General features: G+C 42.9%; 1 protein-coding gene across 1 annotated transcript in view; it reads left to right on the top strand.

Annotated features, from left to right (window-relative positions):
* The window catches only part of LOC308591485 (tigger transposable element-derived protein 1-like), a gene marked incomplete at its 3' end in the record, with an annotated part of 500,687 nt that extends 483,416 nt beyond the window's left edge, over positions 1-17,271 (top strand). Inside the window, exons 2-3 of the mRNA XM_081202249.1 lie at positions 6,708-7,279; positions 17,176-17,271. Coding sequence (XP_081058375.1) covers positions 6,725-7,279; positions 17,176-17,271 — 651 coding nt within the window. The 5' untranslated portion in view covers positions 6,708-6,724. The remainder of the gene's footprint in view (positions 1-6,707; positions 7,280-17,175) is intronic.
* Positions 17,272-26,421: the final 9,150 nt, after the last annotated feature.

The raw sequence follows: 26,421 nt of genomic DNA, 5'->3' as shown, positions 1-26,421 counted from the left end.
GAATCACAAGCAAAGCCATCATTATTATATGCATGGAAAGTTATCTTCTGTCTTCTTGCCCTCATCATTCATTAATGATGCACAGAGCTTTGTCGATTGTCGCTCTGATTCTTTTGACTTTGCTTTATTGCTTGATGAGTTATGACACTCAGAAGACTTAGATTGCAAGTGTTCCTCTGGCTCAGATATTATATACCAAGTGAGGTCAAACTTCAGGAGGCCATCTTGGCTGTGATGCATGCCTGTGTCATAGCAGCAGTCAGCATCGAAGAAGATGGAGGGAGAGGACAGAGGGTGAAGAAAGAGCTGTGAGTGAAGGGGGAGCCCTTTCCACATCCTTTGGACCTCTGGGAAATCTGTTAACCTGCTGTACCTGGAACTGGGTGTGGAAAGTGCAGCTGAATAAGATGAAGTTGTGGGCAGCCTGAGGAAGTACCATACACCTTGGCCCTGCACATAAAAAGCCAATCTAGAGTGAGAGGCTAGGGTGATATAAATTATTTCCAGTAGCTCTTTTCATTATGAGACTTTGTATGAGGTCTGATAGACCCTGAGTGAAAACTCGGAGGCTGAGAGGGTCTGTCAGAAAGAAAATAAGTGTGTGTGTGTGTGTGTAACATTTTTATATGTAACAGTGTATTTTTCTAATATTTTGTTTAAGTGGTCTGTTCTTGCTTCAGTTTTCTGTGCACAGCTTAGAGCTATTTTCAGCGGTACCTCGGATTTAGAACTTAATTCGTTCCGGAGGTCTGTTCTTAACCTGAACCTGTTCTTAACCTGAAGCACCACTTTAGCTAATGGGGCTTCCGCACGATTTCTGTTCTCATCCTGAAGCAAAGTTCTTAACCTGAGGTACTATTTCTGGGTTAGCGGATTCTGTAACCTGAAGCGTATGTAACCTGAAGAGTATGTAACCCGAGGTACCACTGTGTGTATATATATCTCCAGTATTTTTCGCTCCATAAGACGCAGCTAGTTTTTAGAGGAGGAAAACAAGGAAAAAAATATTCTGAACGAAACAGTGGATGTATGATTTTTGTGGTTCATGCTGTGGCCACAGACATGATATGCGATTTGACGGTGAGTTTGGGGTAGCTCAATGCAAAAGTCCTGAGAATCCATGTGGATCTGTGCTTTGTAACCACGTTTTTGCACCATTGCGGCCCCATGAAACAATGGATGTGTGATTTGTTTGGTGCAGGCTGTAGCCATGGACATGCTATGTTTTCTCATGTGGAATTTGGGGTTACCCAGTGCAAAAATCCTGAGGATCAATGTGGATCCGTGCCTTGTAACCACGCTTTTGCACGACTGCAGCCTCACGAAACAGTGGATGTGTTGTTGTTGTTTTTTTGGTGCAGGCTCTAGCCATGGACATGCTTTGTGATCTGATGGTGAATTTGGGGTGACCCAATGCAAAAATCCTGAGGATCCATGTGCTTTTACCTCCCCCCTCCCAGGCAGCCTCCTTTATGTCTAGAGTCCCTTATCTCCCTCCCGATCCCTTGCCAATCAGCTGATCAGCTGCTCAGCGGCTTTGTTTCAATACTCCCTTCCCTCTTGTTTGCCTTAGTGTCTTTTCCTTAGCTGGAGCAGTTTTTTGTTCTTCCTATTCTTCTAATTTCTCTCCTCATTGCTTTAATCTTCCTGTCTCCTCTCCTTGCAAGTTCGCTGTCTTTACAGGCAGCCTCCTTTATCGCTAGAGTCCTTTTCTCCCCACCCGATCACTTGCTGATCAGTTGCTAAATGGCTTTTTTTCAATACCAAAATAAAAGCACGGTCTGCTTTTTGCCCCAGGGCAATTTGGATCCAGGGATCATGCATTCGCTCCATAAGACACACAGACATTTCCTCTTACTTTTTAGGAGGAAAAAAGTGTGTCTTATGGAGTGAAAAATACGATATATATATATATATATATATATATATATATATATATATATGTGTGTGTGTGTGTGTGTGTGTGTGTGTGTGTGTGGCTTGCAGAGTCTGCTTTGCATTTTAACTCAGGGATGGACAAATCTGTCAATTTTTTATTTCTCATTCCCAACTGTCCCAATTCTTCAGCTCACCATATTTCTATATCCATTAGCAATCAAAAAGCAAAATCCAAGAGAAAATTAGTTAGCATTTTTTTTATAAATATTTTTATTACACTTTTCAAATACAAATTCCAGAAACATAAAAGATATAAGAAAAAAAATAAAAAAGAGAAGAGAAAAAAGAAGAGAAAAAAGAAGAAAAAAAAGAACATCCAACTTTCCAAAAACTTTTTTGTACAACCTACTGGACTTCCCCACATCTTCCTCACCCTGCGTTCTTTACAATAAAAATATCAGCAAATTATTACCTTGTTTCATATCTTATTTATACCTTTCAGATATTACGTTTTTAGATTTAAAATACTTTTTATCAATTACTTATACCTTAAGTTAAACATAATATTACTTTAAATTTCAACCTTTTCTTACTTATAACTTAGTTTCCTGTTTCACCAAATCTAATTGCTGAAGCTAAAATTTCCAAATCGTGCAAATTCTTAACATTCATACAACTTATAATATTTTTGTAAATAGTCCTTAAATTTTTTCCAGTCCTCTTCGATTGTTTCTTCTCCCAAATCTCGGATTCTGCCAGTCATTTCAGCCAGTTCCATATAGTCCATCAATTGCGTCTGCCATTCTTCCAGTGTGGGTAGATCTTGTGTCTTCCAGTATTTTGCGATGAGGATTCTTGCTGCTGTAGTTGCATACATAAAAAAGGTTCTATCCTTCTTTAACACTTTCTGGCCGACAATGCCCAGGAGGAAGGCCTCTGGTTTCTTGGGAAAGGTATACTTAAATACCTTTTTTAACTCATTATAGATCATTTCCCAGAAGGCCTTCACTTTTGGACAGGTCCACCAGAGGTGAAAAAATGTCCCTTCAGCCTCCTTACATTTCCAACATTTATTATCAGACAGGTGATATATCTTTGCAAGCTTGACTGGGGTCATGTACCACCTATATATCATTTTCATAATATTTTCCTTCAGGGCATTACATGCCGTGAATTTCATTCCGGTGGTCCATAACCTTTCCCAGTCCTCAAACATAATGTTATACCCAATATCCTGAGCCCATTTTATCATGGCTGATTTGACTGTCTCATCTTGGGTGTTCCATTTAAGCAGCAAGTTATACATTCTCGAAAGTACCTTAGTCTTTGGTTCAAGCAATTCTGTCTCTAGTTTCGATTTTTCCACCTGGAACCCTATTTTTTTGTCCAGTTTGAAAACCTCTTGAATTTGAGCATAATGTAACCAATCTTGCACCTTATCCTTTAATTTCTCCAAGCTCTGCAACCTCCAATTGTCTCCAATTTTTTCTATTATTTCCCAATATTTTGGCCAACTGGCTTCCATATTGGGGGTTTTCCGGGCCTTAGCCTCCATTGGTGATAACCATCTCGGGGTCTTGTTTTCTAATAAGTCTTTGTATTTTGTCCAGACAACAAATATTGCTTTTCTGACAATATGGTTTTTGAACATTTTGTGAGTCTTTACCTTGTCGTACCACAAATATGCATGCCATCCTAAAGAATTATTAAACCCTTCCAGATCTAGGACATCAGTGTTCTCTAAAAGTAACCAATCCTTCATCCAACAGAAGGCTGCAGCTTCATAATATAGCCTTAAGTCCGGCAGGGCAAATCCCCCTCTTTCTTTTGCATCAGTTAAAATTTTAAACTTTATCCTGGGCTTTTTGTCCTGCCAGACAAACTTAGAAATATCCTTCTGCCACTTTCCAAAACATTCCACTCTGTCCACAATCTGTAGGGTTTGAAACAAAAACAACATCTTTGGCAATACATTCATTTTTATAGCTGCAATTCGACCCAACAAGGAGAGTTTCAATCTTGACCAAATTTCTAAATCCTTTTTAACTTCTGACCAACATTTTTCATAAAGGTAAAGGTAAAGGTACCCCTGCCCGAACGGGCCAGTCTTGACAGACTCTGGGGTTTGTGCGCCCGTCTCACATCTATTGGCCGGGGGCCAGCGCTGTCCGGAGACACTTCCGGGTCACGTGGCCAGCGTGACAAAGCTGCATCTGGCGAGCCAGCGCAGCACACGGAACGCCGTTTACCTTCCCGCTGGTAAGCGGTACCTATTTATCTACTTGCACCCGGGGGTGCTTTCGAACTGCTAGGTTGGCAGGCGCTGGGACTGAGCAGCGGGAGCGCACCCCGCCGCGGGGATTCGAACCGCCGACCTTTCGATCGGCAAGCCCTAGGCGCTGAGGCTTTAGCCCACAGCGCCACCCGCGTCCCACAAAACATTTTTCATAGTTATCTTTAAATAAATTCAAATTTTTGGAAGACAAATTGACCCCTAGGTATTTCACTTTTTTGACCACATTTAATTCTGTCTCTTTCTGAAACCCATCTGTTTCTAAAGATGTCAAATTTTTCCCCAAAACCTTGGTTTTTTGCTTGTTCAGCTTAAATCCCGCCATCCGACCAAACTCATGAATCAGTTCTAAAACTCTTTTTGTACTAGATTCTGGCTCCTGTAATGTCAAAACCAAGTCATCTGCAAAAGCTTTCAGTTTATATTGTTTCACTCCGACCTGTATTCCTTGCACCAACCGGTCCTCCCTAATCATGTTCAAAAGCACCTCCAGGACTGAGCTAAATAAAAGAGGGGAAAGGGGGCACCCCTGTCGTGTTCCTTTTTCAATTTTAAACTCTTCTGTCACCACATTGTTCACTATCAATTTAGCTTTTTGCTCTGAATAAATTGCTTCTATTCCATTTTCAAACCCCCGTCCCACTCCATCAGTTAGCATTTTAATGCTCATTGCACCCAATATACATACAGTGGTACCTCGGTTTAAGAACAGCCCTGTTTACGAACTATCCAGTTTACGAACGCCACAAAACTGGAAGTAGTGTCCTGGTTTGCAAACTTTACCTCAGTCTAAGAATGGAATCTGAATGGTGGAAGGGCACCGGTGACGGGAGGCCTCATTAGGGAAAGTGCACCTCAGTTTAAGAACGGTTTCAGTTTAAGAACAGACTTCTGGAACAGTTTAAGTTCGTAAACCGAGGTACCACTATATTTTGCATGTAATTTTGCCCATTGCAAGCAATTTCTCCTAAACTGATACATTTTTAAATGTTGCTTTCACCAAATTATGCATTTTTATATACATCTCTCATTAATGTATGTATTTTTGTGATGCATTTTTAGGGGTGCTGGGGTTGGAGAACTACATTGCAAAATGTGAATGTGAATTTGAGGAGTGTGAATTCTAAAGGATGTGCTTACATTCACATACTGCTTTGGGCAGTAGGAATCCAGTATATTCAAATTAAAAAGGGATCTGAACCAATTTCTTTCACATAGAATCAAAGAATAATAGAAGTGTAGAGTTGGAAGGAATTACAGGTGTCATCTAGTCCAACCTTGAGCAATGCAGGAATCGAAACTGGAGTCCCTGGCAGATGACCATCCAGCTTTTGTTTAAAAACCTCCAGTGATGGAAAGACCATGGCCAAGGTAGTCAGTTCCAGGGTCAAACAACTCTTGCTGTTGTAAAGTTATTCCCAATGTTTAGTTGGACGAAGCTGAATAATCCAGCCCAGCCCTGCCTATTCTGATAGGCAGCAGCTCTCCAGGATCTTGGCCCCAAAGTCTTGCCAGCCACCCAAGATTTTATTGTTTCATTTCTTTTTGTTTTTCATTTGGAGAGGGCACAGACTGAACTTGCTGTTTTCTGGCATGCAAAACATGTGCTCTGCCGCTGAGCTACATTCTGTTCAGTGTCAGAATGTGCAGGGGTGGATGGACTGATAGTTTGAGTCAAAACAACTCATTTCTAATCTCTTTGGTGGTCAGCCTTCTGGTCTGCTCGACTGTTGGTCTTTGGCCTCATGTGCCCTGAACAGAGGACAGCTTATAGTTCTGTGCAAAATGAGCAGCTTTCAGACATGGGTTTGAGTCGGCTTCCGGGAATGAGTGGCAGAGAGGTAGCAAGGCATTCAGATGGGAAATCCAGATCTGCGGGGGAACTTTTTCCAAAGCTGAAAAGAGTAGCTCCACCTATCTCTGTATTCAATATAACATATAGGTTAATACAGTGGTGCCCCGCAAGACGAATGCCTCACAAGGCGAAAAACTCGCTAGACGAAAGGGTTTTGCGTTTTTTGAGCTGCTTCGCAAGACGAATTTCCCTATGGGCTTGCTTCGCAAGACGAAAATGTCTTGCAAGTTTGTTTCCTTTTTCTTAAAACCGTTAATACCCAGGGTGCATTGCTTGAAGAGGTGCAGTTGCGACTTGACTTCGAGGAGCAATTCATAGCACGCGGTGTGGTAGCCTTTTTTGAGGTTTTTGAAGACTTTGGTGATTTTTGAAGCTTTTCCAAAATTCTTTTGCAGCCATTTGGTAAGTTAAACTTTTAAAACTTTTTGGGGGGGGTTTTGGATTTTGGGTTGGGGTGTTTGGAATTCAAGGACTTGGTGTTGGGGAGAGGTGTGCAAGAATCTGGAAGCTTGTGTGTGTTTTTTCTGCATTTTTATGATTTTCTGTGACCATTGGGCCACTCTGCTGTTTTTTTTTAAAAAAAAATTCTGGGTTTGAATTTCTGTGTGGTGGGTGGCTGGGTGCTTTTGAATTTTTTGGATGTGAAGCACTGATTTTTTTTGGGGGGGGGTGGTTGCGAAGGTAGGAGCTGTGCTGCCATGGGACCCAAGAAGACTGCTGCTGCAGAGGCCAGCGAGGGGAAGAAGGCGAAGTTTACGCTGGAAATGAAGAAGGAGATCATCCGGAAGCACGACGGTGGAATGCGTGTGACAGACCTCGCCAGGGAGTATGGGAGGAATCCATCGACCATCGGGACCATCCTGAAGATGAGGGAGAAGATCCTTGCGAATGATGCAGCCAAGGGAGTCACCAGGATCGTGAAGAACCGCCCAGCTGTTCTGGAGGAGGTGGAGAAGTTGCTGCTCATCTGGTTAGAAGAGAAGCAGCATGCAGGGGACACAGTGACTGAGGCCGTCATTTGTGAGAAGGCCAAGGCCTTGCACGCAGACCTCATCCGGGAACAGCCAGGAACCTCAGGCGAGCCAGAAGTCTTCAAGGCAGGAAGAGGCTGGTTTGACCGGTTCAAGACAAGATCTGGAATCCACAGCGTGGTCAGGCATGGAGAGGCTGCCAGTTCTGATGTTCCTGTGGCTGAAGACTTTGCAGCGAAGTTCCTGGAGGTTGTGACGACGGAGGGCTACGTTCCACAGCAGGTCTCCAAAGAACTGAGGGACATTTGCCAGAAGTGGAAAGATGTGCAGGCTTTTGCACAGCGGCACCACCCTGACAAGGACCTGACACGTGACCTTGCGACCACTTTTGATACGAGGGTCATGTCGTCTTTCAGGGAGGTGCTGAAAAGGCGGATGAAGCAGCAGACCATGGACAGGTTCTTCAGCAAGAAGCAAAGAGTGGAAGAGGAACCTTCTTCGAGTTGTTCCCCAGAGTCTTAGAAAATGTACTGTACACTTTGTTGATTTTTAAATGTTTTTCTGTCATGTTTAGAAACTTAATTTATTGTTCCTTCAATTTTTGAAATGCTCTTTACAGTATGTGTGACTTTAAAGAGCACTTAATAAACTCTTGTTGTACCAAATTTGGCTTTGTTTGGACTTTTTTTACCATAGGAACACATTAATTGAATTTCAATGCATTCCTATGGGATTTCGTGCTTCGCAAGACGAAAAATTTGCTAGGCGAAAAAACTCGCGGAACGAATTAATTTCATCTTGCGAGGCACCACTGTATCAAACAACAGGCTCCCACACTCTGTACTTAAAAAACAACAGCAAAGCAAAGCAAAGCAAAGCATGGAAGACGTTATTGTTCTGACAAACTTTTACAACTGGGTGGAAACTTGGGTTTTTTGTTTTGCTTTTAGGTCTCTGGCTTGGATGTTTATTTGTATTCTTTTAAAATCCATCTTTAGCTGTTGTTGTTTTTAGTTTAGGATTGTAAATTGCCTTGAGAATGGTGATTCATACATTCAACAACAACAACAATAGTAATAATAATAATGCCATTTATGAATTGCTTCCTATGAAGCATCACCTAGTAATGATAGATAAATATAGAGATGATAGATAGATAGATAGATAGATAGATAGATAGACAGACAGACAGACAGACATACATATCACATGTAAACCAAATTGCACATATAAAAGTAATTAAAACAAATAATATATAAAATCAATTTCAAATACAGTATGTATACTGACTGGGGTAATAATAATAATGATAATAATAATAATAGCTAATCTGTATGTAGCCAAGACAGAACCATTAATGCAGAAGCTTGGGGAATCTCAAAGTCTGGAGAACTTCAAAACTCCAAATTCTTTCGATATGTGTGTTTGTTGGGTGGGAACTGTTTACGGCAGGCTTCCTCAAACTCGGCCCTCCAGATGTTATTTGGCCTACAACTCCCATGATCCTTAGCTAGCAAGACCAGTGGGATGATGGGAATTGTAGTCCCAAAACATCTGTAGGGCCAAGTTTAGGGGAAGATATCCTACCCAGGTTCAATGAGAACTGAGCATGCTTAGCAGTGGTGGATTGCTGGATGACTGTCCGGAAGAGGACTGGGAACTCAAGGAAAGGAGAAATGGAATGGAGTTTCCAGGAAAAGCGCATGGCTGTCTGGAACTCTGAACAGGAGCACTCCACACTGCAACATTTTGTTGCAGGCTCTGCTTCTCTTTTATAATTTCCTGACAAATCCAGCATAGTATTGATATAACCATTCAGATGTTTCAAAAACATTGTGTGATACTTATCAATAATTTTCCCCATTCTACATTCACCTTTATATTCTCATTCATTAAATATATCCAGTGCTTTCCTGAGAGTAAATATAAGTAAAGATGAATGCAGAAGGCTAAAGGTAAAGCTAAAGGGACCCCTGACCATTAGGTCCAGTCATGGCCGACTCTGGGGTTGCGGCGCTCATCTCGCTTTATCGGCCGAGGGAGCCAGCATACAGCTTCCGGGTCATGTGGCCAGCAGGACTAAGCTGCTTCTGGCGAACCACAGCAGCGTACGGAAACGCCGTATACCTTCCTGCCAGAGCGGTACTGTGATGGCCTCACTCGGATGCTGAACCTGGCATCAGACCAATACAGAAGGCTATTCCATAGAATCATAGAATTCTAGAGTTGAAAGGGACTCCAAGGGTCATCTAGTCCAATCCTCTGCAAGGCAGGAATCACAAAGAGTCTGTGACCGCCTGGGATTCGGACTCGGATGATGAACCTGAGGGATCCCAGCCTGCACAGGATTCCCTGCCTCCAAAACCAGCTGATCTGGGGCTGGGGCATGAGCCTGAAGGGTCCTCACCTGTGCTGGATCCTTAGGTGCAGGCATCAGCCGAGTCTGCTCTGGCCCATTGCCTGCAGGTGCTCCACTCTCAGTCCTGTCAGAGAAAGCTGAGGTTGCCTTTGGGTCCGGTAACCCTCCAGCCTCTCCTGAGCTCCAGAGGCTCAGGGCAAAGAGGCGGGGGGAACTAAGTTCCCACAGGAGGAGTGCTCGCCTCCAGGCCAGGAGAGGCGAGTCATCAGAGGATTGGGGCCGCCCTATGCCTCGGGGCAGATAAAAGTCAGCCAGCCCTAGTCCCAAGTTGCAGGAGCAACATTGTTGGTTGCTAGTTCCTGCCTGAACCCTGTCCTGCTTTCCTGCCTGAGCTCCTGTCTCGCCCCGGCTCCCTGCTTGCATGCCTGTTCCTGACTTCATCCGACTCCCTGCCCTGCACCCAGCTTCATCTACTAAGGACTGCCTCCATGTTGCACCTTTGTCCACAGACTGGACTTGGACCTTGCCTCTCGGGTAACCCATGGGACCAGCACAGGTACCTATTTATCTACTTGCACTTTGACGTGCTTTTGAACTGCTAGGTTGGCAGGAGCAGGGACTGAGCTAGACCCCTACCAAATGTTCCTCTCAGTCTTTTTTCCTTCTTGGCTTCTGTTTGGACACGGCTGCTTTTAATTAACATGTTTCTTAGGAAATATAAATCCTGCACCTCAGCAAAATTGACTTTTACAATGCAGCAGTCAAATCCAAGAGCCTAGATCCCATTTAATCCTGTGTCAGACATAGTTGTTCACTGAGTCAGCCATAAGATTGCATCACATCATTTCAACATTTGAAAAACTCAGTCACTGTAGTCTTTCTGATTTTATTTTTCAAATTTTACATTCAAGAAAGCCTGGTACATTCAGAGATATTAGTCTGAATATCAAGAATGGCTAGAGCTGCTGTGGTGTTAGAGAGCTGGACTAGGACCTGGAAGATCAGAGTTCACATCCCAGTTTAGCCATGAAGAACCAGAACACATCTCATCCTTTTTTAAAGCCATCCAAGTTGGTGGTCATTACTATATCACAAGGTGTAGAGATGGCCACCAAGTTTTTGTTGCTGTTGTTTAGTCGTTTAGTCATGTCCGACTCTTCATGACCCCATGGACCGGAGCACGCCAGGCACTCCTGTCTTCCACTGCCTCCTGTAGTTTGGTCAAACTCATGCAGGTAGCTTCGAGAACACTATCCAACCATCTTATCCTCTGTCATCCCCTTCTCCTTGTGCCCTCAATCTTTCCCAACATCAGGGTCTTTTCCAGTGAGTCCTCTCTTCTCATGAGGTGGCCAAAGTATTGGAGCCTCAGCTTCACGATCTGTCCTTCCAGTGAGCACCCAGGGCTTTGGATAGGTTTGATCTTCTTGCAGTCCATGGGACTCTCAAGAGTCTCCTCCAACACCATAATTCAAAAACATCAATTCTTCGGCGATCAGCCTTCTTTATGGTCCAGCTCTCACTTCCATACATCACTACTGGGAAAACCATAGCTTTAACTATACAGACTTTTGTTGGCAAGGTGATGTCTCTGCTTTTTAAGATGCTGTTTAGGTTTGTCATTGCTTTTCTTCCAAGAAGCAGGCGTCTTTTAATTTCATGACTGCTGTCACCATCTGCAGTGACAGTTAGAGGGCTTTAAAAAAAGATAAGATGAATTGGCTATCAACAGCTACTAGCCCGGATGACTGTGAATTACGCTAACCCCAGTGTGAAAGGTAATGTGCCTCTGAATACCAACTATTGCAGGTCCTAAGCAGGAGAATGATGCTTGTTGGCTTCTCAGAGGTATCCAGTTGGCCACTGTGAGAAAAGAATGCTGGAGCAATCATTTGATTTGATCCTGAAGGGCATTACTATTTCTATTACTATGAATGAAGAACAACAAATGATACAGGGGAACACCAGAGCTCAGGAAGACTTTGTTGCTTAAGCAAGGCTCAGCTGGAACAGGGAGCCAACCAACTGTCCTTCCCAGGAGGATCCAATGACCAGGATGGATGGAGCCAGACCAAGGCCTGAGAGTACTTCACCGAGTAGTTTCTGCCTGCAGTTCAGTGGCTCACCACACAGGGAAGCTGTGCATAGATACCAACAGCATCTGACACCGGGCTTTTGTTCTATCATCCCCAACACAATTTTGCACCTGGTTGTGTTTTATGGTCTTGGGGGTTGGGGCAATGGGGGAGGAGCCCCAGCGTTTGAAATCTGCCCACACCTGACTACATCCCGTTCATAATACTTCTGCTGCGGAAAATTCCAAATTCAGAAAGTGTCGGAAAGGAAAACAGTTTTGGCAGGTCTAGGGGGAAAAAATATATCTGCCCTCTCTGGAGATGAAAGAAATCAAGGTCATCCAAATGAATTCATAGAACGTATTATAACAAAGAGGTGGATCAAAGCATGGCAGAACTTCATCTTCAAGACATTTGTAAAATTCAGTTTTAAAGCCATTCAACTTACAGAATAAAAATTGATGAGCGCTCATATCAAGGGCAGTAATTTCTGAAACAAAATCATGAAAACTGAGTTTCCGTCACCTTTGATCAAACATTAACTACACACATTTCCCCATTTTTATTTTTTTTTAATGAAGGGGAACTTTATAATCCATAAAATACTGTCTGGGGCTTCCGCAATCATGTGTTTTAAATCCCCCAGTACAATAAAGGGTCTCAAGATGACAAATCTGGTCATTCTACTCCTTTAAAAACCTCCATGTAAAATCTTCCAGCATCCTAATTTTACATGTATAGACCACAAGAATAAACAAAAAAAACAACAACTGTATTCACTCAAGAAGGTGGTGGGAATTATGTTTGTTTTAAAACTCTATGGAAGTGTGGACTGGGATATCTTATACTTACCCAAATAGGAGGAAACGTGTTTTGTTTCATTAAATAAAGTCCTCGTTGCTTTTAGATTAGTGGCAAGACCTATTTATATCAGGCAGGCACTTTCATTGTGTTCTTTTCAATGCCTGCAAAAATCCTTTTTTTGTTTTTGTTTCAGCAATCCTAAACCCAGACATGTAATTTTATTGTGCATAGTGGTTCTTTAACTCTGTCGACTTTTACCTATATTTTTAATAATATATTTTATTCTCTTCTTGTTTTTGGATCCTGTTGATTCTATCCAGATTTTCTTATGGACATTGAATATACTGTTCTATCTATTTATATTATTATTATTATTAAGGGGGCTATAAGTTTTGTTCAGCAAAATAAAAATAAAATAGAGTTCCAAGTGTGTTCACATGAGGTGGCTTGCAGTAAGTGAAAAGTTCTTTTCTCAGACTTCCTGTGTCCTGTCACATTTTCCAACAGTTTCCTCTTTCTAGATCCTACTTCCATTGTGAGACTGAGGTCTGTGAGACTGAGGTCTGTGAGACTGAAACCCACTTCCTTGTGAGACTGAGGTCTAGTGACTCTAGTCTATGCAAACAGCAAACACCTCTCTATCTGGCCCAGACCATAATCTTCTTCCCAGGCCAGGCATTTTGCTTACCATATTCTGCACCCAGAGTATTTCTGTGTGGCTGGAATGTGTTCTTGTTTGTCTACATGGGAGATAAAAAGGTAAAAGGATCCCAGACCATTAGGTCCAGTTGTGGCCGACTCTGGGGTTGTGGTGCTCATCTCGCTTTATTGGCCGAGGGAGCCGGCGTACAGCTTCTGGGTCATGTGGCCAGCATGACTAAGCCGCGTCTGGCGTACCAGAGCAGCACAAGGAAACGCTGTTTACCTTCCCACCAGAGCGGTACCTATTTATCTACTTGCACTTTGACGAGCAATGGGAGCTCACCCCGTCACTGGGATTCAAACCGCCGACCTTCTGATCGGCAAGTCCTAGGCTCTGTGGTTTAACCCACAGCACCACCCGCGTCCCATACATGGGAGATAGACACTAGTTTACTACACCAATGCAAAATTTCCATTCATTGCTCCACGCATGTTTGCCTTTGGTCTTTCTGTCCCTAACCATGTGGCCCTTGGAAGGTTATCCAGAAGGGAATGTGGCCCTCAGGCTGAAAAAATGCTCCTTTTCCCTGGGTTAAAGTGTTCTTGTCATATTTCAAATAGTCTAAAAAATGTATAATGGATTTAATGTTATGGAGTAGCAAATCATATATTCTACGTGTTGTCTCTGGTGTTAGTCAATACTCAAAGCAGACTCATTGAAATGAGCAGATATGACAAACTTAGGTGCATTAATTTCAGTCGGTCCCCCCGCCCTATATTTTAAACATATTTTTTTACCCAGTAATTTCTGACTTTTTCATAAGCCTGCCAGCTGAAAATCATGCGTCTGTTTTTAAAAGCTTTGGGTGCAAACTTGCCTTGGGTGTCCTTGGCAGAAGTTTAGCTCCCTGTCACAGGGTGCAGAGAGATGTTTAGAGCACCTGGAAGGAGACTACAAATTGATGGTTTGGTTCACACAAGGAGCCTGAGAACTCTTCGTGGCTGCACACATGTAAGTATAGCACCCAGAGAGCCAAACAGGATTTCATATCCAAGAGCTGCCAGTTACAATGCTTTATGGTGTAAGCTGGAAACCAGAAGGCTGTTTCCTTGCAGTATACTGGAGGGCAGTTTCGTCAAGAGAAAAATGAGGTGGTGGCGGTCTCTCACCAAGTCATCCATTTGGAGGGAGAGTCGAAGACAAGTCACCTGGCATTTGCGGTTACTCTGTTCCTGTTTGCACCATGGATTCAGCAAGGCTGGAGGAACAGGCATCAGCTCGTGTCCTATTCCAGAGTGAAAATGCCTCACTCCTTTGTGTCTAACAACTGAACAGCGGGCCATGGGCCAAGTAACTGAGGTGTTACAAAGTCTCTTGAATAATATGTGCAGAGATATTTATGTTAGCTCTAGCCACCTTTTTTCTTTTTTCTTTTTTGAAAGCCAAGCCAGTCTCTGGTGGTTGTTCAATGCACATTAATGTTATTTTAAAATACATATAAAACTCTCGCTGGTCCAAGGTTTTCATAAGGCTGCAGCACCACCCTCAGTGTACATATTATTCCTGGTGCGCTGCCAGCTGAGTGCTTCTTGCTGGAACATTGAAGCCCACAACACATTGGCTTGAGAAGCTGTGCAGCTCAATTTATGGCGCAAACGTCTGCAGTACTATAGCAACATAGGAAACAAGAGAGTTCTGGGTTGCATTAGCATGTGCTAATGAGCATGCTAAAATGACAAAGTGCTGCCTAGTAAAATCATAACAGCACGAGAACAGTCTTGCTGGATCAGGCCAAAGGTCCACCTAGACCAGCATTATGTACTCGCAGGGGCCAGTCAGATGCCTGTGGGAAACCTGTAAGCAGGATCTGAGCAGAAACATACTCTCTGCTCCTGCAATTTCCAGCAACTCATATTCTGAATGACTACTGCCTCTGGCAATGGGGGAAGAACGTAGACATCTTGGTTAGTAGCCATTGATAGCCTTTTCCTCCATGAATCTGTTCAATTATTTTTTCAAGCTGTCCATATAGGTGGTCATCACTGCCTCCTGCAGGAGATGAGTTCCAAAACTATGCACTGTGTGAATCAGCATTTTATCTGTCTTCACCCTTCCAACATTCAGCTTCAATGTTCCCAATGTATTGTGAAGGAGGGAGGGAGGAAAAAACAAACAAACTTTTATCTACTTACTTGCTCCACACCTTGCACCTCTTACTCACCTCTTCCCAAACTAAAAAGCCACAAATGCTGCAACCTTTGCACTGAATACCTTCCAGTATTTCCATGAAGAATCACAATCCCCATTCCTTTCCTTTAATTTAGTAATATGAAGTGACAACTTAGTATGAAGTGCCCTCTGGTGGCAGCTTGGATTTCTCTTGTTGTATTGCATCATTGTCATCCTCGTCATCTAATTCTGTTTAGACTAATGCAACCCAAAGATGACCCCCCACCATACACAAAAGGATCTATATGAGGCCCAATACTACTTAACATTCATTATAAAAGATGATGTATAAATGTTTCCGATATATACATAATCTGCAATTGTGGATCACACAGGTTCCTGTAGGGTGGGTCCACTTGGCTCTAATTAAGAGGCAGCAGACTTCTTTTCACCAGTTGCTTGAGGTGGCAAACAATGGCAAATACCTGAAGGAGCATTTCCACCCCCATCATCCAGCCTGGACACTGAGGTCCAGCACCGAGGGCCTTCTGGTGGTTCCGTCGCTGTGAGAAGTGAGGTTACAGGGAACCAGGCAGAGGGTCTTCTCGGTAGTGGTGCCCACCCTGTGGAACGCCCTCCCAGCAGATGTCAAGGCAATAAACAACTATTTTACTTTTAAAAGACAACTGAAGGTGGCCCTGTTTAGGGAAGTTTTTAATGTCTGACACTGTGTTGCTTTTAATGTTCAGTTGGAAGCCGCCCAGAGAGAGGTGTTGACCTCAAGGACTTTCATAAAACATTGGGGCAGGATGTTGTATTAGGTGGAGGTTTAGTCTGATCTAAAGGAGTTCTCCTCCTTTTTATCCCCTTTCATTTTCTAGTATTAAAAAGCAAAGTACATTGAGTACTTGTGTACATTTATGATGCAGCCTTGGCCCTAGTATATTCAATACCCCTCAAGCAAAGCTTTAAGTTTATGTAACTCTGTTTTTGAATCCAGGCTATTACTCACAGATACTTGGTCGAAACTGTTGTTGTTGAAGAGCTTACATTTATTTATTTAAAATGTTATTTTTATTATTAAATATGTCCTTGTAAAAGTCCAAAAGGAAATTGCCAGTGTTACTTAATTCAATTGTACCAGGTTTTCTTCTTGAGCTGGTAAGCTAGGGATTTTTCAAAGGGGAAATGAGCGAAAGAGCATCTGCTGTTTCCATCAACACCACCTGCCAATGACATTTCTGTTGGTATCGCTCTTGGATTTGCAATAGGGAAAATGATCTCAAGACTGTGTGGTCCACAAATGGGATACAGCATTGGGATGCCCTTCTCTACAGGAGTCCAGCTGACGAGAGCATGGGTAGGCAAACTAAGGCCCGGGGGCCAGATCTGGCCCAATCGCCTTCTAAATCCAGCCCGCGGACGGTCTGGGAATCAGCATGTTTTTACATGAGTAGAATGTGTGCTTTTATTTAAAATGCATCTCTGGGTTATTTGTGGGGCATAGGAATTTGTTCTCCCCCCAAAAAAAAAAATATAGTCCGGCCCCCCCACAAGGTCTGAGGGACAGTGGACTGGCCCCCTGGTGAAAAAGTTTGCTGACCCATGGACAAGAGGATTGAACCTGGGAACTTACACATGCAAAGCAGTTGCCCTGCCACTGAGTCTTTATTTTAGACGCCTGCAAATGCAGCTGATAGATTAGTGAGTTAGATCACCTTTTATTTCATTGGATGATTGCCCTTATTCTCTCACGTGTCAATATACACTCAGCATAAACAGCTTTAGATGTTATGTGTTGCATATAATCATATCTCATGTGATTGGTTTGTTCATAATTTTTTGGGGAACCTTACAGTTTTCAGGAAAACGAATTAAAATTTTGAAAAGCAAAATAGATTGTTCTATTCACACTCAATCTGTCTTTAATAAGTCTGCAGATTTGAAAGGCAGTCAAAGCAGGAAGTCGGGAGTGCATTCTTATGAAGAGAATGATTTCCTCATGCCATCTAGTGGACACAAAGAATGAAACAGCTGAACTAATGAACTATGGATTCGTTCACATTTAGGGCTTATCCGCATTTACCTTATGCCCTGCTTGTGGGTTTTTCTTTTTCTTTTTGCCCAGATATTCCCCCACAGAAACCTGCTCATTAAAGCTGAATCAGAGCAAACATCAGTTCAGATTTTCCTCAGATTGACGTTTGCTCCGATTGGGATTTAAAGAGTGGGTTTTTGCCAGGAAAGCTCTAGTGCGAAAAAAATTAAAAGTACTTGAACAGAGAGCTTTAAATTGCGGACCATGCCTGGAAAGAGTATAGGAAAGGTCAGTGTTGATAAGCCCTTACTTTTGCTCCATGCTTTCAAGGGACAGGTCCAGACCTTCCAGGTCTGTTTCCAAACAGGTGTGTGTTTTTGTGTGTGTGTGTGTGTTTTGTCCTGGCAGCATTTCCCCAAGGAAACCCACATTTTACCACCAAATTGGAGCAAACAGCAACCCAGTGGTAAAACCCGGGTTTTCCTGGGGAAAGCACCAGAACAAACAATAACAACAGCAACAGCTCAGACGAGGACCTGGAGAACCTCGAACTGTGCCTAGAAAGGCAAGTGTTAATGAGCGCTGAGTTTAATTTGATCATTTCAGCCTTTAAAGAATCACATGAATGTATTCTAGGTGAGCACTTGGAAATAGCACAGAACCCAAAATCAATGGGGATTCTTTCCAAAGGTCTATTGAGAGAGGCCTTGGTGTTTTTAGAGGGTTCAGAGAGCCAAGGAAAAGGTTGGGTAATGACTGCCTGAGGAGGTGGGATGAAGTGCAATCAATCGCCTTGCAAACTTCTTATCGGAAGCCTTAGGGCAAATATTTATTTTTTTAAAAAACCTTATACTGCCCCCAAGCCCTGATATATGCCCTACACACTTCCATAGCCAAAAAACCCCCTGTTGTGCCATTTCCCCTTCCTTACAGTTGGCATTACCCTGCAGATACTCTACCACTGAGCAAAGGCCTCTTCCGTGCATGGAATGAGGAGGCGCCATTTTTGGCTGGTCCTGTCTCATGCCCAGTTTGGAGAATGGGATGAATAACCCATCCAGACATGCCAGCTTGATTATATGATGAATACTGTTTTGGTCGACACCATTTTTTTCAGAAAAGTTTAGGTTCCTATTCCATTTTTAAAATACTTTACTAGCTGCTTTGGATCTCCACTAATGCTTTGTTTGGCCCCTGCTGTTAGCTTTCCTGGATAATGATTTTGCAGAAGCTTCTCTTTCCTGGCTCTGGCAGACCCAAACAATGCCCAGAGTTGCCTGGTAGAGTTCTGGCTAGGAAGGTTTCGTTAGTACCACTTGGAATGGCCCAAAGCCTCAGGTCATGCCTCTGTCTATGTACACGGATGGCAAGAAGCCCATCAGACAAGCATGTCACTGGATTAGCTCTCGCTTGGAGGAATTGTGCTGACAATGGGAAAACTGGATCGGTGTCCCCTCTGGAAGCTGGTGCTTTGGCTGGTGTCCTCCTTGATACTACAAGATGTTCAATGCTCTGGCATGAAAACAACTGAGGCAGGAGGCAGGAGCCACTGATGGAGCTCAAGCACCAGATGTTTGAAAGGGATAAGGGGCTGATAAGGGGTGGATAAAGAACTCTATGGAAAAGGCCCAGAAGACGTCAGCCAGATGGGAACGGGAGGCCTTTGTAGGCCTGTTCTTAAATGTTGGCCTAACCAGGCGTAATGCTTACTATGGCTGATGTTTGGGGTGCTCACTGCATCTTCAAGAGGGCATCACATACTGGGTAGAAATACTGACAAAATCCATTTCTGCCAGATTTTAAGCCAGACTCTGAGGTTCTGTTGTACCAGATAGATTCACTGAAACAGAATTCCAAATGACAGAAACAGTTTGTGTTCTGGAGATATATTTCTTGGATTTTGCAAGCTGGAGGGTGATGGGAATGTGGGGGTGGGGAGCACATTGACCCCATACCAGCTTTATAAACTGGCCTATGGCACATCTTCCCATAACCAACGAGAAATATTCCATTTTGTCCACAGCTGGCTGGCTTGTCTGGCTGGATATGAATGATTGTGACCATTCATTCCAGTCCACTCTGTGGCTAATGGCTAGCGCAAACTTTTTCAATCTTGATGCTTAAGCCACCAAGAGCTTGTTCCAAGTTCTGGTTCTGCAGCCCAGATCTTAATTCCTTTATCACTGGTGGTGATCCTTAGCCACTGCCATTGTGCAGATTACAGCTCAGCCCTCAAATTTCTCTCCATTTATGTGTTTGTATGCATTTTGCTTTGATATCCTGCCTGTGTTAATGAAGAACAGTGCACACTGATGGCACACGACTTAACAGCAGTGCTTTGACGAGAAGCCCAGCTTTTAATAAAACCGCACGCACACGGTAAATAAAACCATTCATATTTTGTCAGCTCTTTTGCAAAGTGTGCGTGTGAATGTCATATTTCAGATTAAAGGTATTTCGGGGTTGTTGCTTTTTCCAGGAAAGACCATAATAAGGTGGACATGTGGCTATTTCAGAAAGTGTACCCATTTGGTAAAGAGCTTAGAGGAAAACAGTGTCAAATCCCATATTGAACCCAGCTGTGAGCTCTTACTTTTTTTAAAAAAAATATTTTTATTTTTTATTTTTATGTCAGGCTTACTTCCTGCAGATATACATCAAATTAAATTCTGTACTAAGCTCACAATGGTGGTCCCCCGCCCCCTTCAAGCGGAAAGGCAATGCTCACCTGAATGAAATATTATCTCTCCTTAATGGCTTTCAAGAGCAAAGTCACATTTTGCAGTTTCAAAAGTGGAGGGAAACGGGAGGCAGTGACAGTGGGTATTCTAGGAAGGACAGAAAGAAATGTTTGCTATGGATCTGAATCACTTTGAATTCAGGAAAAAAAATGCATTGGAGTAACAAAAGAGCCCTAACCAGTTTACCTGCAAGATCATCTTACTCCACATATGCTAACTTAGCTGCTCTCAGTCTGCAAAACTGACACTGTTGCAAGCAGAATGTAATAGTCATTCTGCATTTGCAAGAAATTGATTTGTTGGTGTAGCAGCACCCACACTTTGGAACTCCCTGCTTATTGATATCAGGCAGGCACATTCACTGTACTTTTTAAGGTATCTGCTAATACACTTTTGTTTAGGCAAGCCTACAAAGACACTTGGCTATGGTCTAAACCACTGAGCCTAGGGCTTGCAGATCAGAAGGTTGGCAGTTCGAATCCCTGCGACGGGGTGAGCTCCCATTGCTCTATCCCAGCTCCTGCCAACCTAGCAGTTCAAAAGCACGTCAAAGTGCAAGTAGATAAATAGGTACCGCTCCGGCGGGAAGGTAAACGGCATTTCTGTGTGCTGCTCTGGTTTTGCCAGAAGTGGCTTAGTCATGCTGGCCACATGACCCAGAAAAACTGTCTGCGGACAAACGTTGGCTCTCTCGGCCAGTAAAGTGAGATGAGTGGCGCAACCCCGGAGTCGTTCGCGACTGGACTTCATTGTCACGGGTCACTTTTTTTTTTTTTACAAAGACATGTACAATGTTGACATGTCTTTTAATCTGGCTCTTAGCTTATCATTTGATTAATACTTTTTTCAGGGTAGGGTTTTAAATTGTTGTTTTTAACTCTTTTTAGTTATAATTTTATTGGGTATTTTTGCTTCAAGGTTTGGTCTTTTTACAAATCAAATACATAAAATTTATGAATCAAATAAATGAAATAAACATGACATATTAGTGGAGGAGGCTTGTTATGGTGCTGATGTGGCTTTACCGCATCTCTGACCCCAACCTGAATGACCAATGGTTGACGATTATGAGAGTTGTGCCATATTGACTATCCCTGCTCTGCTGGGATGCTTCCTGCAGGATACTTGATGGTAAATGATCCAGCAGGAGCAAAGGAAATGGCAGCTAGAGCAGGCTCTGAGCTGTTATTTGTGTCTATATTATTTATACATACTATCTTATTTATACAATACATGCAGAATATATACCTTTTTAATGGATGTGGTATGTTCTATGGGCAAAAGGGAGATTGTTTTCCACTGATGATTTCCACAATGGTTTTTTTCCATTTTAAAAAGTAAGGATGGGCAAACTGTGAAACCAGATTTACAATTTTGGGCCACACTCTCCTTTATGATACTCTATACAAAGCAACCTCTATTGAAACCAGTCCAAAGCCTTGACTCATCTTGGAAATGTGTGAAAGAAATATCTTTGCCAACACTCCCTGGGAGACACAGTCTAGCAATGACTTAATCCTCTCTAATCCTCAGTTGCAAAATTACACAGATAGTGTAAACTTTGAGGAAAGGCTGTATTTCTTTTTTTAAAAATAAGAGATAGAGACAGAGAGAGCGCAGGGACACTGCAAAGTGCACTTTTCTGGCCATGTTTTAAAGGGATTGCAATTTTGCTTGCAATTTTTGCTACCTCACATGTGGTGTGGTTCAGGGGACATATAAACTATGCCAAAACAGTCCACAGGCTCTGTTTTCTCTTATTAAATTTGGGGGGAGGGGGGATGAAAGGGAAAGATAATGCATTTACATGTTGGCCAGCATAGAGTGAGATTGATTTCAGTCAATGGAGAGTTTCTGAGCTGGATAGAGAGAGAAATGGAAGAGCAGCATGGGGAGACAAAAACAGAATACAACAAAGATGGCAGGTAGTGAATATAGAATCTGAGAATTGTAGAGTTGGACTGCACCCCAACATCCTGCAACGCAGGAGCAAAAGGTAAGAACGTGTGTTGCATCAATGGACCACTTCACAATATCTGGTTGGTCACCAACTGAAGGGCTGAGAGATAAAAAGAGAAAAAAGGAAGTAAGGATGCAAGGAAGGAGGGAGGGAGGGAGGGAGGGAGGGAGAGGAACAACTGAAGGGCTGAGGAAACTTTTCTCAGCTCCAAGACCTCATTCCCTCATGAGCAATCTTCTGGGGACTACATGCCAATAGAAGACATGGGTAGGGCAACTGATGTACTCGGTACCTTTCTTTCAGCTGTGGAAAGTTAGAGTCCTCCATCCCATCAAACAGGAGGCATTACATCAGTTCAAGAACACAATCCAGTCAAATAAAAGTAACTGAGGAAGGCTCCAAAAAGGGCCAGGGAGGGGTGTGTGGCTTGTGGAGAGTCTCAGGGACCAGATAAAAGGGGCCTAGTCAATCACCTGGCCCTGGGGATAAAGAGAGACCTAGTGGGCTGCGTATGGCCTCCAGGCCTGAGACTCCCCACACTTCCCATAGGAAGTCATTCTGAGTCAGGTTGTTGCTAGGATTTGTCCTGCTTCTTGCCAGGCAAGAGAGAAGAAGTTGTGCAGCCACAGCTTATGCATGGAAGCACAAATCCTTTTCCGGATGTGGAGAGCCCTTTGGCATCTTTCACTGTTCATATTTCACATTCCAGTAAGAAAATAAAAAAGAGATTTGTCCTGCAGCTCTAAAATGGGGTCAGGTTTTTGCAGGCATCTGCTTGGAGATGTTGCCCACCATCGTTGCTGTTCCTGCCTGCAAGAACTCCTGTCGCAACAGCTGCCGATGATGTTCAAAGCCCTGGCACACGGTTACGTTTGCAGTCTTGCTGCTTTTGTGATTCTGACTCCATTGTCAGTAATAATAAGGCCTGCAAAGGGGCTGCTGGAGGCAATCCAGGCACTTATTTGGTCTTTAGGCTTTGATGGTCCACTGGCAGCTGGATGATCTTTTGTCGAATTCCAAAATGCAAAAGCAGAGCTTGTTCCTACGAATCGGATGAGACGACTCTGCCAGATGCTTGACAGAACAGCAGCCACTGAGCCATGACACATCCACATAAATGGAGAGCTTCCCCCCAGCCTGTCCCAATATTATATTGACACAGGCAGTTGGTCCCCGGGCAATTTAATTAAGTTGGGATTCATCCAGGTTATATAAACGTGACATTGTAGGAATCCTTTGGAGAATAGTGTGTGTGTGTGCGCGCGCGTGTGTTTCCACAAAGCCCAAAGGAGTCAGAACACACCACCCATAGATTAACTAGTTTGGAAAACTAGACCCATGATATCCCATTCTAATGGCCTTTGGTGGGCTAAGCTCTCAGGAAAATGAATGCTCTTTTGAATACCATGCCAGCCCCTTGGAAAGGCAAGTGGCTGGCTGGTTTCCTTTAACTGTGTCTACTACATTTCTCCCAATGTTTTGTGCTGACTCTTCACTGAATGGTTCAACGTGGAAGGCTATTCTTTCCAGAGTCAATGACCTTTTTTTGGCTGAATCACTAGAGATGTGCTCTACATTGCACCCAACTACATTATCCTCCAAGTTGACCTATTGAACTAATGAAACCAAGCGAGTCGTGTCCATCACCTTCCACGGGTCTGCTTTTGAGTTGTACTAGCATTGGATACAACCCTGAGTCTTTATAATGTGCTCCTTTAGAGATGCATAAGCTGGACAAATGTTAGAGAGGCGCAGCAGCAAGCGCACAGGCAGCACCCATTTTGCAGCAGCATCAGGTCACCCTCCGCCAATAGCTACTTAGCTGTAGCAGCACCAATGCTAGTACTAGTTCAAGATTGATGGCTGTTTTCTTTTGCTGGGAATTTGCCTGCTCCTAGCAGATGTCACCATTGAGAACCTACGGAGATTAAGGTGAGGTGAATCAAAGGAGTTAGAAAGCAGCAAGGGAAAATAAATGAACAAATGCAGGATTGATGAAACCCTCCCCACCATCTTTCCTTCTTATAAAAGCGAGGTGTCCACTTCCAAGGTTTCACTAACAAACAACTCCTGGCAGTCAGCAGTTTTTCAGGCCAGCTGTGGGGGGGGGGAATTGCACTCTGAGCACTCTATGGCTGTGTGTGGGTTTTGGAGCCTAGTCTTCATGCAAATGTGTTCCCGATGCAATAGAATGTGCCCAGTATATTAGTCAGTTGATATACAAATGTAAGGCTGTAATTACAGCTACAGAACACTGATCATCAGGGAGCAGAGATTGGACGGGAAAGGCTTCCTTGCCATTTGCCCAGTTGATTTGGAAAGGAAAGACATCAAGGAGATTGCTGCCAATATTTTGATCCTTTGGTCTCTCTACCCCCTAACCCACCCCCCAATAGCTCTATGTGAGTTGCACTGGTACTTGCCAGCCATCTTTGATCTGGCATCCGCCATTTGTCAGTGCTCCAGTGCTTTGTTGCAAATTGGATATGGGTCATCTTTGCCTTGGCTTTTTAGAGCATTCACACTCTTTCCTGGTGGAGAGATATGCCGGCTTCCTTTTGGTTCCTCGTGCCAAACCTGAGTTGATTTGTAGACCTTGAGGCCCCATGTTTCAATAATATATTCCAAACTCTATCATTGGGGCCCATTTCCAGGTTTGTCTTTTTTAAAATAAATAAATAAAACGTAACAAACACACACAAAAGTAAGCATATTATTCAACTAAGTTTTATTCAGAATAGCCCCATTGAAATTAACCAAACTTAGGGCTCATTCAGACTTCTGCTTGTGCTGTGCCTAAAAAGCAAGGGTCTGGTAAGGACTTGCTGAAGGGTCCGGTAAGGACTTGCTGAACTAAATATCTGAACTGGAATACAAAAAGGGAGGTGTGAGGAGGTCAAAAAACTAGTGAATGAGGTATAAGATATGAAAATACTAATCTTTTTTCTGTTTTCTTCTTTTTTTCTATGCTGTTAACTGTTTTTTATTGTGTTTTTCTATGTGTTTTGTTTTGCATTTTCCCATTTGGTTTTTGTATTCTATGTTTAAATTTTGAAGCTTTTGATTGTTTAATAAATATTATTTAAAAAAAAATAAAAAGCAAGGGTCTGAGTGGCTTCCCCCTTGTTCTGTTCCTTTACAAGGGAAAATAATAGATAGACCAGAACAAATAGTAATCCCGGGGAAACCCAAATTGCTGTTTACTCCAACTGAGCACTAAAGAACAGTTTTCCTCGGGGAAAAGCAGCAGGACAAGAGGAAGTGTGGACAAGCTCTTAGTCACAGTCATTAATTCCAATTACAGATAGGTAGCCGTGTTGGTCTGCCATAGTAAAAATAAAAAAATTCCTTCCAGTAGCACCTTAAAGACCAACTAAGTTAGTTCTTGGTATGAGCTTTCGTGTGCATGCACACTTCTTCAGATACACAGTGAGTGTATCTGAAGAAGTGTGCATGCACACGAAAGCTCATACCAAGAACTAACTTAGTTGGTCTTTAAGGTGCTACTGGAAGGAATTAATTCCAATGTATCTACTCAGAATAAAACTTAGTTGAATGTCACTCATGCATACCAGGATACCAAAGGACTGTCCCATAATATCTCTGCCTGATCACTGAGATATTTGAGGGAGTCACTGTTCGTGGTCCCCCATGGCTCAGATATCTACATCACATTTGGGATGGGCAATTGTGGGCAATTGAAAGCCTTTTGAGATTTCAAGATTCCCACATTGCAAGGGGTTGGACTAGACAACCCTTTGGGTCCTATCCAACTCTATGATTCTATGATCCAATGAAGCCAAATGTTGGAAGATTCAGGACATTCAACCGGAGGCAGCAAGTCAGGAATCCTGGACATCATAGTCCAAAGCATGTAGAGAGCACCTGGTTAGAGAGAACAGGGCCAGATCCTTCTGAAGAGCAGCCTTGGTCCTGATTTCAATTTTATTGATTCACTCCATTTTTCAGTCACCCAGTAAGAATAGTTTTCTTGGCTGCCTGCAAAATGAAACTTTTAGCTGGAATCACTCAAAACAATTCTTATGTTCTTAAGGACATCCCAGTTTACAGTGCATTACTGTAATCCTGCCCTTAGGTTACAAAGAGTAGAAATGCCTGCTTAGCTTATCAAACCTTTTTTTTTTTTTTTTACATGTTTGAGGAGTGGAGGTGAGCTTTAGATTTCTTGATCACCTTTTGGCTGAATGAGGCATGTGTTTAAAAGACAATGGAAACTTGGAGCCAAAAAGAGAGAGAATGTTTCTGCAAGATCAGATTTTCTTTGCTACAGTAGCTCCGTTTATAATCTCCTTGGAAGACAAATCATATTTTCCGTTGCACAAGAAGAGTATATTATTATTATTTTCATATTTGTCTAATTTTTCTTGTCTGACCATCTGCACGGTTATGCCTTAGCAAGATTAATCTTGTGATATTCAAAATCCAGACGGGATGTTTTCAGTTGAAACACATATAAATAACTTGAACTTGTATCAAGCTATAATCCGGAGCATTGGTGCCCATTAGAGCTGTTTAGCCGAATCCCTTCTCTGTTTATGAGAGATGTGTTTTATAACATTCAGGGCTCGCAGAGATGTAAGAGGAGGCAAGCAAACAAAATTGGACATTGAGCAA

Source organism: Podarcis bocagei (genome assembly GCF_964188305.1).
Source record: "Podarcis bocagei genome assembly, chromosome: 7".
Lineage (NCBI taxonomy): Eukaryota > Metazoa > Chordata > Lepidosauria > Squamata > Lacertidae > Podarcis > Podarcis bocagei.
This window is presented reverse-complemented; position numbering and strand designations above follow the sequence as displayed.